The sequence below is a fragment of the Numida meleagris genome, chromosome 1, assembly GCF_002078875.1.
Source record: "Numida meleagris isolate 19003 breed g44 Domestic line chromosome 1, NumMel1.0, whole genome shotgun sequence".
Lineage (NCBI taxonomy): Eukaryota > Metazoa > Chordata > Aves > Galliformes > Numididae > Numida > Numida meleagris.
This window is the reverse complement of record NC_034409.1, coordinates 74,155,945-74,170,479: the sequence shown is the minus strand read 5'-3', so window position 1 is coordinate 74,170,479 and position 14,535 is coordinate 74,155,945. Positions and strand designations below refer to the sequence as shown.

At 41.9% G+C, this 14,535-nt stretch overlaps 1 protein-coding gene across 12 annotated transcripts in view; it reads right to left on the bottom strand.

The window, feature by feature from the left end:
- RIMKLB (ribosomal modification protein rimK like family member B) overlaps nt 1-14,535 on the bottom strand; it is an 89,958-nt gene that overhangs the window by 30,124 nt on the left and 45,299 nt on the right. For 7 of the 12 annotated variants that reach the window (XM_021394538.1, XM_021394529.1, XM_021394565.1 and 4 more), the window contains 2 exons: nt 6,559-6,762; nt 33-5,146 (listed from right to left, as the gene is read on the bottom strand). In XM_021394538.1, coding sequence (XP_021250213.1) covers nt 4,683-5,146; nt 6,559-6,762 — 668 coding nt within the window. In that variant the 3' untranslated portion in view covers nt 33-4,682. The remainder of the gene's footprint in view (nt 1-32; nt 5,147-6,558; nt 6,763-14,535) is intronic. The other 5 variants (XM_021394590.1, XM_021394600.1, XM_021394619.1 and 2 more) reach the window with 3 other exon arrangements.

The following is a 14,535-nucleotide window of genomic DNA, read 5'->3' as shown; positions in this document are numbered from 1 at the left end:
TTACAGTAAGACCAGAAAAAGAGTCAATTTACCTGACAACAGGTCGGTTTTAGGTGTCACCAAACTGCCGTGTTTACCATTTTACCCACTTGCATTACTGAGAGGAAAAGTTTAGGAAGGAATATTCTCAAGGACTTTTCGTAAGTTCTCATTCTTGCCATCGGAAAGGGGAGAAGGAAAGGTTTTCTCTGGATTGTTTGACTTTTTTAGTTCCTGAAAAGTTTTGCAGAGAACAGTAAGAAAGTGTGCACTGTTAGAAAATATTTCTGTTAAAAAAAAAAGAGGAGGGAGAATAAGTCACACAGAACAGAGCAACAACAAACCCAAAATTCATGCAAATTTCAACCATCAATTTAAATAAATTAATTAATAAAATCTTTTCAACTGAAAACATAAATATGAGAGGCTTGGAGATTCCAACAGCAAGATCCACCAAAAGAATGCTCCAAAAGTCACCCTCGAAACAAGCAAACAAAAAAGGAAAAGGCAGCAAACACCCATTTATAAATCCTGCAGTGTTCAGTTTAAAAGAACTCCTAGAATAGTGAAAAAATTAAAAATTAAAAATTAAAAAAGACAGTAGCAACAGAGGTTACCTGTCTGAGCACCTACAATTCCACAGAGAGAACAGAAGTGGGTCGTTTGTCTTGCACCAGCCATAAAGCCCATAAACCTTCTCAAAAAGAGTGAGCCGTGAGAAAGGTATTGTACATGCAAATTGTTTTCACAAAGTCTTTCTAAGCCCTTAGGGTCGCTTATATATTTCACTGACAGATATCCGCAATAAAAGGGAAAAAAGATTTAACAAACGTCACTGGTGTCACGCGTTGGATTTTGAAGTCCAATATAACCTCTTAAGAAGTATCCTTTGCATTTGAAGTACACTGGTGCTCCAGAGGATACTTCCTGAATAAGTATCTCACATGAAAGATAGCTCACAAGGTGGAAGAAAATGCACAAAGAGTGACCACTAGCTCAGAACAAAAAGCTTTAACAGTCCACATACTCATGAAGCATGGACCTCCTATTATTGCATTATGCATGATGTGGTGTAACATTGAAATAAAGATTTTTATAAAACACACTAAAGCATTAAATACAAAGCTTAAGACACAATCCATACATTGACATAGCAAGACATGTTAAATTGAACAGAATAAAGTCCCCACTGTTACAAAAAAAAGAAAAAATAATCAGATGTAGTTTAAGAAACTTATTGTTGCTAGAGCATTTCTAACTGGCTTTTTCAAACATTAAGAAATACAGAAATATTTCTATCACCATAAGATGTCTTAACACTATTATAATCCAGCTCTATATTGATCACTTTTTCAGCATAAACTTCCAAATTCAAATATGCAGGTAGTGTTAGCGCAACTGTATGAAAGTTTAGCGTGTGTAGCATATGGAAATGAAGAAAATACAGCATATAAAGCTGATGTCTGAAGTTCACCTTCAATGGGAAATACTGCCTGGTTACAACAGGCCACACCTGGATATTTTATTTCACTTGAGTAAAAAGCAAGAACCTCCCTCAACACCCCATACCATTCTGTACATTACACTATTTCAGAAGCAATGGATAAATAGTAAAATACATCAGACAAGAGTGTCCATTTGTACCAATAAATCTTCAAGGAGGGCTTTCATACGCAATATCAATAACCTACGTATAAACAAACATATATGATGTTTCAAACATTGCCTCCTTCCCTGACCACTATGCGAAGACTTATCTCCAAAATTGCTTGGAAGCACCAACCACAGAGGAGTATCTTATCACAAAGGAACCAAAGTTTAAGTCTCTCATCCCACTGTTTGTCAAAAAATCTCATGGTTATTTACTACATCTATTTTATTACAGTAAAACGTTATCTGGATATTCTGAAAGGGTGAGAGAAATGTAAAGTTACTGTGTACCACAGCATTTCTCCACAAAACAGAATGGAGCCTTAAAAAACAGCCCAGAATGTTCAGTTACGTGCTCTTTTGCCTTAAAGATATTATTGTGACAGAAGAACAGAGGTCCTACTGTACCAGCTAGCATATGCTGACTCCCTGCTTCTATTCCACACGTGCTTTGTGTGTGCCACAGCTGAAAAGGGAAAGACTGACCCATCAGCTTCTCAACAAGTGCAAGCACCTACCAATAAAAAGGAAAAAAAAAAAAAAAAAACCAACACCCAAATTCCCCTTAGATAAACACGCAAGGGGAGAAGAGCTTCTGAAGTATAGTGTACTGCTCAGTGACCAGAAAAACCAGCTTTCTTTTGTGTTCTGTGTTTCTTCAACTCTTCATAGAAGTTAAAGACCTTTACATTGATCAGATAGAACCTGTGCACCTGAAAGCTTAGGAAGAAAAGATTTGAAAATATTTGGACTGCTGAAGCCCCTTTTGTTGCTGGACCAGCTAGTCCACTTCTCCTGCTTAACACCAACACTCAACCTTACACTCGATTTTAATAATAATATTTAATTCTACCAAAAAAAAAAGCCATTTTATTACATTCCTTTTAAAATTAAAAAAAAAAAAAAGAACTGTACAAAGAAGCATGATCAAACCTCCATGAAAGCATGTTAATACTGTTCTGTTTATTGCCTCTTGAAGACTCTCTGCATAGTGTCCATGAGTTGTGTTTAAGGTCCAAGTGAAGATAAAACAGCAGAACAGCAGAGAGGTGAAGAGGGGCCGCAAGGTGGGCAGTGCAGAGCCTCAGAGGGTACACGGGACATGCTCCATTAAAGTATCCAGAAAACAGCAGCATTACACACACACAACCCCCCTCCAAACAAACCCTATTTTCACAAGATTGTTATTCAATTGTAAACGTTTTACTTTGTGTTTTTAAAAAAGAGGCTTATCTTTATATATATATATATAAATATATATATAGTTCCAGGGCTTTATGATCCCAGAAAACTGGAATGAGAACAGAGGGAGGAGAAGGTGGAGGAAAAGGAGGAGGGGAAGATAGGGACTGAAAAATTGGCTCAATATCTCTGTTCTGGTTATGTGTTACCCAAAATAGCTGAAGGCTAATGAGAAAATGCACAGCCAGAACAACTAAGAAAAATCAGGCAGCCTAGAAAAAAATTAGGATCTAAACAGCCAAAACCCAAAAAGAAATGAAGCAAAGCAAATGCGCGTTCACAAACACACACAGGTGTGAGCATTCACACCACATACACATAGGAGTACAGAATCAATTTGTTCATTGTTTATGGATCTAGGTTACACATTTTTATTATTATTATTCTGGCTGAGCTCTCTTCCCTTTTTTTTTTTTTTTTTTTTTTTTAAGTTTCTCTCCATTTTTTTTTAATTTAATTTTCTGCATGTTTCCCAAAGAATTAACAACTTCTTCCCAGTTATGCACTTTGGATTTCTAACATCAGCTTTAAATATTTTCAGTGGGAAAAAGTAAGCCTTCTAAGTATTGTATGAACTGCAATTTTATTCTAATGTACCTCTAGATTTCTAATCACTTTTTCCACCAACTTTTCACTTCTCCACACCTTATCACATTTCTCCCCCAGGAAAAGCAAAAAATACCCCTCCCACTCAAAAAAAAAAAAAAAACATAGAAAAACATAGTACAGACTTTAACTCAGTGTTTCCTTAACAAATAGTCTGCAGTGTTTTCACTTTGGCCACTGTTAAAGATGCAGGCATAGAGAAGGGAGTGTTGGACTAGCATGAATTAAAAAAAAAAAAAAGGAACATTAACATTGCAGATCTCTCTCAAAACGACTAAAACACTAACAAATACAAGTCAATGCACATTTTTTTTTAAACTAGTGTAATTTCTTTTCACATTGGATTAAACATTATTTTGTATACCAAACATTACAGTGCTGTTTAACTCCTTCAATCATGCAAAAAATTGTTAAAATGTGCCACTTCTACCACAAATATAATATGACCAATTCCCCTGCATACCTCCCAAACTCAGGATTTGAAGTGAAAAAATCTGAGGTACTAGAAATCCTCTTTCAAAAGCCTTATAAAGAAAAACAGACACAAATCTGCCAGTTAATATCAAGATGGCACCAATTAGAGACTTGTACAGAAAGCTCACATTAGGGCAACTGACACTCCCCTCTGCCTCATCATTTAAGGGCCACATCCTGTAAGGTCTGAAAGAGATCATTTCAAAAGTATGCTGAATTTACCAGGAGAGTGGGAACAGTAGGTATCCAGGAGTTTCAAATACCTGGCATTTAACACCTTCAGCTCTCACTGAGAATTAAAGGCACTCAGCAATTTACAGGATCAAGGATTAGAGAGCAGAAGAGAGTTAACTGCTGCATTAATTCACAAAACTTTCTAGAGAGCTGCCAGAGCTTTCTGAAAATCTTCCAGTTAATCATATTTCAGAGCTTTCCTGTGAACACTCATGCACTGCAATATGTTGCAGAAACGAAGCAGCATCCAAATAAAACTCCCATTTAAGTTGTAAATTAAACATCTTCGTTATAACAACAGTGCTGAAGAATTACCACAATATTATGTTCTGCAAAAAAATAGAGGCAGCAGTCACAGAACACATGCCTTTTAATCTTGCTCTCGACTGATTCTCCTTTCCTCATTTCTCTGTGTTTCTCTGATAAACAGCACTGCAAGTTGGTTTCAAATAAAATTTTACAAGAGAGTTCCATTGGTCATCTATTTACATGTGGCATCACTCCACAAGAAGTTTGATCTCATTGGCTAATAGCTGGTTCATGTTGAATAGAGCCCCCGGGAGCTTGGTGAGCAACTCTCTCTCCGTGGTCTCAGGGTCGCTGTCGACAGAGCTGGAGCTAGCACTCATATTGTCGACAACGGCACTAGCTGGAGGGCCCAGCTCTGGCTCGCTAGTCTCGCTTGCCGTGGACACCACAGAGAGTAAGGACATGCGCCGCGTCAAGCGACCGGGGGTTAGGAGAGAAGCGGCATAGTCCGCAATGATACCAGCTACATCTAGATTACAAGCCTTGTCAAAGGCAATGAAACCTACATTTGCATTGGCCTCGCAGACGTAGAATGAACCGTCGTCCTTCATCAGTAAGTCAATGCCGCACACGTCCATCCCCAGGATGTTAGACACTTGGATTGCCAGTTGCTTGCCTTGTTCACTCAGTGAGCACATCATCCCTACACCACCTGGAAAAAAGTGAAAAAAAACTCGCTGTGCCTAATCTGGTCACAGGTGACCGACATACTTCTTGTCTGGCTGGTGCACTTCAGTTGAAGCGCCAAAGCAGGCCTGCAAGCATAGGGCTGATAATGACTCAAAAAGCAATCTTCTTGCCACATCGACTGCTACTAACTTGAAACCAAGCAGGACTTAGAAAGATTCTGCCAAAGGCAGGTCAAGACTATAACTTGTTTAAAAAATAATAAATAATAATAAAAATAGGGAAGAAAGATATCATTATATATTTCTGCTGTCTTTGGGGAATTAAAAAGATGACCAAACAAATCTCCTGTGTTTCTTCTTCTAAGATAGAGGCTTTCTATACATACCCTTGTTTCCTCCTTTAAGGCAGAGGCTTCCTATACATGTTATCACAATAAACTGTCCAGCAAAATTAAACCAAATGTTCTTGATGAGAATACAGATCTGTCAGATATAATTGTGGGGGAAGAGGGTTCGGACATTTTCATTTGCTTGTGTCTCCCTCAGCTTGTTGTCGTAAGCTATTTTCTCTAAAGAAAGAATTTTGGAATGCTTTGTCTGCACCTCAATTGGTCTAGTACACAGGCCATCATATAAGTACTAAATGACACAAACTTAATCTATCATATCACTTAAGTTTAAAAATATAAAACAATACTAAAAACATTTAGCAGAAAAATCTTTCAGGCTGCATTTCCACACCATCAAAAAGTTGCAACTAAAATCTCTCATGCATTTTGACTTACTGAAACTGTACTGTATATGAAGACATTTCTTCCAATCTCTGCTCAGGTTAGTTCAAGTAATTTCAGTTAAATTACTAGTCAGGCAACCTCAACTCTCCTTTCTCCTTTTACCCTAAGAAACCTCTCCTGTTCTACAAAAAGTGATGCAGAAGCTCAGATCTAAGTATACTATAACCAGTGTAGTAAACTTCCTCACAGACATGTTTTTTAGGGAAAAAAAATGTTGCCGCGAGGAGACTGACAAACTTAAGGCAGCACAGCAGCTGTAAAATGCAACCCTGCTGTTGACTGCCTTAAAGAGTTTTCTCTCTTAGTATTCTACTCTCTTCCCAGTTGCCGGTCTCCTTTTTTCTCTGGTTTTCCATCCTGTTTTTTTTTCCTACTCCATTGCATTATATGCTCTGTTTGTGCTCTTAGAACTTCCCATTCCCTTCCACCTGTCCTATCTAATTCTTTAGGCAGAGATAGTTTCTTATTATAGGTTTGTGTGATGCATATTTCACTTAATTCTTGCTCTCATATTTCCTCTGTAAACATCTAAAGGAAAACAGAGATAACACAAAATAAAACTTGCAGCTTATTGCAGTTGAGTATGTCCTTATTCTGGATTCAAATATTTTGATCAAAACTATGAATAAAGTTTTTCCTACCAAGTGAGCAGTTACTCTGCATTCTCCCATCTGTAGAGCAACGGAGCATGGTGCCCACCACACGGCCTCCTACTACGATGACACGTACATCCTTGCCATGGGACTCTTTAACATATTTTTGAAATAAGTACGGGGCATCATGACGGATCAAATGGCTCAGGTCTGCCAAATGGTGCTTGTCTCGTGCCAGGAACACAGCTTTGCCTGTATAAGAAAAGGATGGATTGTAGAATTGAAAGAAGCTGCTAATTTGAGCTGAGTCAATAATTCAACACAGAGAAGTAAAACCTCTGACCACTATGCTGCTCATTCTCACATGCGCTATCTGTAGTTTAAATGCATTTACAAATTCTTCTGCGGACATTAGCATTCCAGTGCTTCTAAGCATTCAAGTACTGAAATAGTAGAGGAGCCATGAGAAGAGTATAAAAATAAATAAAAAATGAAAGTAAACAAACTGTAATGCCATAATGGGATGGAAAGTACTGCGATAACAGCAGGGTGGCAAAGTCTTTGCCTACAGCAAATGAGAACAAGCCCAAATGCAGCAGCTGTGGACACAGAAATGAAGGAAAGGAGCTGCTTACCTTTGGAAGGCCTCAGGTAGGCAGGGATCTCCAGCAAGAGATGCCCTTGCCTCCAGTGCCAACCCTTAAATGAGGTCTGGGAAGGGGTGGATCCTGTCTCCACCCCTTCTGGTTACTCAGGTGCATTGCACCTGAGGCCATTCTATTTTATGGGTATGAGGTTCTAGGTTTTCAAGGGCAGGGAGCAGAAGATTATTTTCATTCTCAATCTGGGGTCTTACCCGATTATCGGTGCCCGTAATTTGGATTCTAAGAGGGGAGGCCCATGTTGAATGTAGCATCTTCAGGGCACTGCACTTGAGCTCCTCTGGGTTGGCCCTGCCTTCCCACCAGGTGGGAACCAATCACTGGTTCAAGCCATGACTTAGCATTTCCACTACACTCCACCCCTCCACAGTGTGAACCAATGATTGAGCAGGTTGAAGGTAAGCCCTTTCCATTATGGTGATCCAGTATACCACAATGCTTTGTACAATTTGCCCATTGCAGTGTGGATGGACAGAATGTAAGACAACAGATGACCAGTTCTCGGCTGAGCTTCATGTTCCTTTGTGGGCCAGTACTCAAGGGTTCTCCTGGAGGCACATAGTTGCTAGGACCAGGGAAGGTTCAGCTCATGTTTCATCAGTCCCATATAGTCCACCACCAGGTGTCACGCTGATCTTATAGTGACACTGGGGCATCTTGATGTCACGTTGCTCTTCCCGGTGATCCTGTGGACTCAGAGAGACTTACAGGGAGTAGCACAGATGTTTCAGAGGTACCAGAAGGGGTAGGTCCACCCTCCATGGCAAGATACAGACCATGTTCCTGTCCTGGGTCAACACTTCAGCTTGCACTGGGGCATGTCCCGGTTGTCTGTACCACACCCTTTGGCCTGATATCTGAGACTGCATAACTATATCAGGTACCAAATGGGGGTGTACTGATTTGCCAAAGGGACATGATTAAGGTCCCCTTAGCGAAGAAAACCAGAGTGCTAACCACAATGTCCGCAGGCCATTATGTATTACCAGGGGGCTACTGATCCCCCAACCTCCAATAATCTCCCCCAAGGTACAAGGAGGCCACAACACTTTGGTCCTACTTGCACCTTCCAGAGGCCATTCTATTCTATGACTACCAGGTTTTAGGTTTTCAGGGCCAAGGAGCAGAAGATTATTTTCATTGCCAATTTGGGGCCTTACCCAATTACCAGTGCCTGTAATTTGGATCCTAAGCAGGGAGATCCATATTGTCTTCAGCATCTTCAGGGCACTGCCTGCCATCTCTAGGCCTTTCATTCAGGTCCCAAAGGCTTTCACAGAGTCTCTTTGTCCACTCCTGCAGGGACTGAGAGTCTGTCTTCAGCGCAGTCTTAAGAATACCATTATAGCGATCAATAAGTCCTGCCCCTGTCAGATTATATGGCAGCTGGAATCACCACTCAGTGTTGTTTTCTTCTGTCCAGCACTGTACCATTGTGACAGTGAAATGAGTCCCTTGGTCGCTCTCAATAACGTGAGGTGTCTCGTAGGCAGCCATCAACTTGGTGAATGCCTTGATGTTATATGCCTGGTTCGCTCTTGGTGCTGGATAGGCCTGCATCAGCCCACCTGCTGTGTTAATGCAGGTCAGGGCATATCTCACCCCCTCAGATCGAGGGAGGGATCCAATGTAATTGATCATCACTGGAGAGGACTGTGTCCTCTAGCAAGATGGGCTGTTGTTTTGTGCAATGGTCTCAGCCTCATTTTGGAGCAGGCATCGCAGTCTCAGCGTGCCTGGACGATATCAGAGAGCTGTATGGGTAGCCCCCATGCTTTAGCAGCTGCCCACATTGTCTTTTGTCCGGCATGCTGCAGATTCTGATGTAACCAGCGAGCAATGTTCTCAGACGGTGAATCCTCAATCCATCGAATTTGGGCCAGTGTGTTGGCTTCATCATTTCCTGGTGACTGTAGGGGTTGGTGGCCAGGAACATGGTAGGCATGTATGGTCCTGTGTTTAACCACATTCCATATGTCTAACCATGTATCTCTGCCTCAGATTGGTCAGGTGTGAACAGTCCATTCCTGGGTGGCCCTCTGTGCAATTCAAAGAGTGAGCCCCCAGTTTACAGCCCAACTATTTGTGCAGATATTCAGGATACTGCCACCAGGTTCCTTCATTATAACCATCCACACGGCTTGCAGTTCTGCCCATTGACTACTCTAACCATCCACGTCTTCAAACCAGATTGTGTCAGTGGAGGAATGCTACGCTACTGCTCTCCACTTGCTCAGGTTACCCTTGCTGGACCCATCTGTACACCAGACATCTTCAGGAATAGGATATTTCCCTTTCTGAACAGGACTCTTCTCTGGTGGAGCAACCATTGTCTCATCTGGCACATTGCTGTGATGCATCACTGGGCCTAAGATCTTCTGGAGTTCTTCTTTCAATGGTGATGAAGACAGACTACTCCTCTGGCTGAGATAAGTGACTCATCGCACCACTGTCTGTGCTTGGGCCACCCCTGTCTTAGGAAGGTGGGTCAGATCTTTCACCTACTCCTGAATTTGCAAGGAGGTCTTAACCATGACTTCAGATGTTTGGGTTATTGACTCTAATGTCTGTAATGCAGAGTAGGCAGCCAATAACTGTTTTTCAATCATACTGTACCTCTCTTCTGCTCCATGCCAGACCTGAGACCAGAACCCAACTGGGGTTCAAATGCAATTTTGGTGCTGCCATAGGCCCCAGCCAAACCCATCCTGAGTTACTTGGACATCTAGTCAAGCCTCATGGCCTCAAGTTGCACCAGGGGAGGTTTAGGTTGGATATTAGGAAAAACTTCTTTACAGAAAGGGTTGTTAAGCACTGGAACAGGCTCCCCAGGGAGGTGATTGAGTCACCATTCCTGAACGTTTTAAAAACCATTTGGATGTGGTGCTCGGGGACATGATTTAGCGGTGGGTTGTTAGAGCAGTATGGTTAGGTTGCGGTTGGACTTGATGATCTTGAAGGTCCTTTCCAACCTGAGCAATTCTATGATTCTAGTTCAGCTGGAAGGGTAGGATTGAATATACCCAGCACCCGGACCTGTTTAACAGCTAGTTTTGCTTGCTGGAAGACCTCTTGTTCCACTCTCCCCTAGTCCTATTTTTGGCCTTTCTTGTCAGTCGATACAAAGGCTTCAGCAGCTGTGCTAGGCGGGGTATAACGCCAGTATCCCAATATACCCAAAAATTCTTGCAGTTGCCTTGGCAAGGAAGGGACTGGGAACGCCTGAACCTTGTCTATCATTGCACTGCGTAGTACTTTGGTCTTTCCTGACCAAACCATACCCAGGAATTTCACTGACAGGTGCGGTCCTTGCACTTTGTGTGGGCTTATAGCTCATCCTTTCCCTTGTAAATGAGTAGGTAATGAGTCTACTGCCTTTCTTAATGCCTCCAGTGAGTCAGATGTCAACATAAGATCATCAATATAGTGGTACATTTTGATGTTACTAGGATTATTCCACTCTGCTAGGTCACATGCTACGAAGTTATGACAATAGGTTGGTGAACGCATGTACCCTTGCGGCAGGATGTGAAAGGTTCACTGCCTGGCTCCTCACGTAAATCCAAACTGGTCTTGTGACTCTTCATGAATGGGAATACCAAAGAATGTATTTACCAAGTCTCGGACACTGTGGTAGGTTTCTGCCTCCCTACTCAATGTGTCCATCAGGGCAGCGTGACGTTATTCAGTTCTCTGTAACCCACTGTCATTCTCCATGTGCCGTCTGACTTCCATACCAGCCATATGGGGAAATTATATGGGTTATGTGCAGGTCTTATGATCCCCACTTTTTCTAGCTCCTACGCCATTCTAGAGATTTCCTCTTGCCTACCCAGGAGTCTATACTGTTTAGTAATTAGTAATCCTGTGTGGACTGGGCAAGTGAATAGGCTCATGTTTCACATGGCCTCTTAATATCGCCTGCACCACCTGGATACTTATACATCTCTATCTCAGTCTGAACTCTCCTACAGTCGTCTGGAGAGTCAGACCACAAAGTATATCTATGCCCAGTATATACTCTGGGACTGAAGCAATAGACACCTTATACTCCCAGAGTGGGAGATACCCAACCCGCAGCCTCAACCATGTCTGGGTTACAGGGCTGGTCTGTCCCCCAAATCCACCAATCATCACCCTGTCTCCCTGGAATCTGGTTGGACCACTGTAAATAATTGACGTTTCTGCACCCATATCAACTAGTGCCATAACTCACTGTATATTCTTTCAGGACCAAAAAATAGTCAGTTCAACACAGGGCCTCCGGTCCCATTTGGGGGCACTAGATGCAGGGGGGCTGGCATCCCATCACACAAGCAGCTGAGCAATTGCCAGTTCTCTTTCCTCAGGTGGCTCGGGCATAGTAGCCTGGGTCACTTGAGGCAGCTTTTTCATTTTATTGGGAACTAGGAAATCTTCCAGGTTCCATGCTCTTGTTGGTATATTTTCAACAGTTCTCACTCCTGTTTTTTTGGGGATATTTTGAAACTTTTGCTTGTCCTCCAATTGTCTCCATACCTGGAGGAGGACATGATTGGGCTGGCAATCAATTTTATCAAATTGATCCCCAGCCCGGATTAAGTCACTGAACATTTGCTTTCGGGATACCCGTATGGGTCCGAATTGATGAGTCCATGGGGCAGGTTGCCTGGTTTTAGTTACGGGGAGGACCTCAGCCCCTTCCAATGTTCAGATATTGCATCTGTTTCAAAGGCGCTCTGTCTCCCCCAGATCAGCTACCAATTGGGTGCCTTGTTGTACAATGGCCTCTGAGACTGCTAAAAGGTTCAGAATGGACACCAGTGTGCCATACTGGTGACAAGGGGCTTGCTGTAGTATGAGATCACTCATCGCTGCTGAGAATTTAACCAGGTCAGGACTCTTGAATGCATCATCATAAATTGCCTCCTTCATTCCCAGTTCTCTAATATAATTTTGAAGTTGCTCCATTGAGGTCCATAGACCAGTATTTATTGGTACATCACTTTTGTTTAGCCATGTGATTCCACATGCTGCCGTTATCCACTCAATTAGAGAATGGTTTCCATCATTACGTACCATAGTTGCATACTGTCTGAGAGCCAAACGTGTGGTGTTGGATGCCAGTTCATAAATCTCGGGTCCATTAATAACCACACTTTCAGCACCCATGTCCCATAATCTTAAGAGTCAAGCTGATATGCTCTCTTGTGGTCTTGGCTCTGTTACAACAATTTAAGCAATGAGCTTGGCAGCTGTGTACGGACACGCCCTTACACGTAATGTGGTATGTGCAGTGGGCCACTCTTCAGGTGCCAACGCTGCTGGTCAGTCCTGGGTTTTCTTGGTCTTTTAATTTATTACTAGCCTTATTTCTAGAGGACCTGAGGTTCCCAGATCCTCTAGTTGGATTTTAGTTTGCTTGCCCTTCTTTTTGTTCTTGGGTTCAACTAGGATCCAAGGATCCTGCTGATTCAAGTCCTTTTCCCCTTCAAGTGATATGGATCTTGATTTCAAAGGGGAAGTTCCATTTGAAGGTGGGGCAGTTTGCCCTGTCAAAGATGTAATTTTATTTTCCACTTGTCTAATACAAGCTTTCAAAATCTCATTTTCATCTTTTAATTCTTCCTCCAAGGAATGATATACATTAACAGTGAGAAGCAGCAGCCACGCAACAGCAGATGCTGCAACTATTCTTTCCTCAGTTGTCAAAAAGTTTTGTCCTAACTTACTCAAGAAGTCATCCATTTTTGAAGAGGATTTAATAATCGGACCATTGTCCCTTATAGGTCCCCATTCTTCAACAATCTGAGCAGCACTTCGCCAGGAACCCAGGAATCCCATGGTCTCCCCTGGGAGTTCCTCTTTCAGTGTATTTGGGGTCCCAGTGACCATCCAATGCATTATTTTCTTTAAGGTTATCCATCATAAATAAGTATCTACCTGGCTCGCCAAGTGAAATGCTGTAACGGGATGAAAAGTACCGCGATAGCAGCAGGGTGGCAAAGTCTTTGCCTACAGCAAATGAGAACAAGCCCAAATGCAGCAGCCGTGGACACAGAAATGAAGGAAAGGAGCTGCTTACCTTCGGAAGGCCTCAGGTAGGCAGGGATCTCCAGCAAGAGATGCCCTTGCCTCCAGTGCCAACCCTTAAATGAGATCTGGGAAGGGGTGGATCCTGGCTCCACTCCTTCTGGTCATTGAGGCGCATTGCATGCACCTGAGCTCCCCCAGGTTGGTCCTGCCTTCCCACCAGGTGCTCAATTACTGGTTCAAGCCATGACCTAGCATTTCTGCTACACAAACAAACAAAAACCTTTAGATAAAGGGGATGTTTTTGTAATTTCAGTCCTTTATGGAGCAGTAAGGTTAACAAATCCTCAATGAGAGAAAAAGGGAAAAAATACAACAAGAGCAGTAGACAATTAATTAGACCCACAGCCTACACGTTTGATACAACAGGAACCAATCACATGAAACTGCTAAACAACAGGCTGCAAAGAGCTCTGAAGTCAATAGTGTGTTATTGCAAAGCTGCTTCACTACCAGGAAGTTGCTGAAAGCTGCCCTTCCCAATACCTCTAAGAACTCACAACTCCAGAATGAGGCTTAGCAGAGAAGCAACTTAGTTTAGAGCAAAACACTAGACTCTAAAGTAATCAAGATAAATTTAGCTGAATATTCCACAAAACATAAAAGTAAATGGTATGCACTGTAATTTTGAAAAAAAAAAAAACAAACTCATTAGCTCTTTAGAAATTACTGGCTTTTCTGCAAGCAAACTTACCAAAGATTTGTTTTGTTTAAGCTAAAACATGCTATTTCATTCTCCTTCATTTCTAGAGCACACCAAAGACTTCTCAGTTCTCTTCCAGGTTTACTAATACAAACCAAAAACATTTGAGGAAGACTCCATCACTTCCATCTCTTTTCTAGTGTCATAAGAAGGCATCCATTTCCATCCTTAGCTACTTCTCCCAATTCCTCTCCCACTTTGTTAATGACACGTTCAAGTCATATTAAATTTTTTTTTTTGCAATAAGGCTGCACTGATTTTTTACGGCAGAATTGTCACTGAATTATGCTGCAATATTAAGAAAATCCAAAAATCAATTTATAATCTGCCTATTCTAACTAAGAGAACAGAAATGCAGCTGTAGCAGAACCAGGAGAAATAATGTGCTAAGAATTCTAGCAAGTGCTCCAAAGCCCAACTGGAGAAGCCTCTGCTTTCTCAGGGTTTAAGTTCTTCACAGCACAAAATGCTGCTTGAGGAACATGGAATTTCGTATAAGAATCACAGCATCAGAACGTAGACTTAAAAGCAGGACAATAAAGCAAAATCTTCCACATGATCTCTCCCATGCCCAACTTTCTCTCTCCA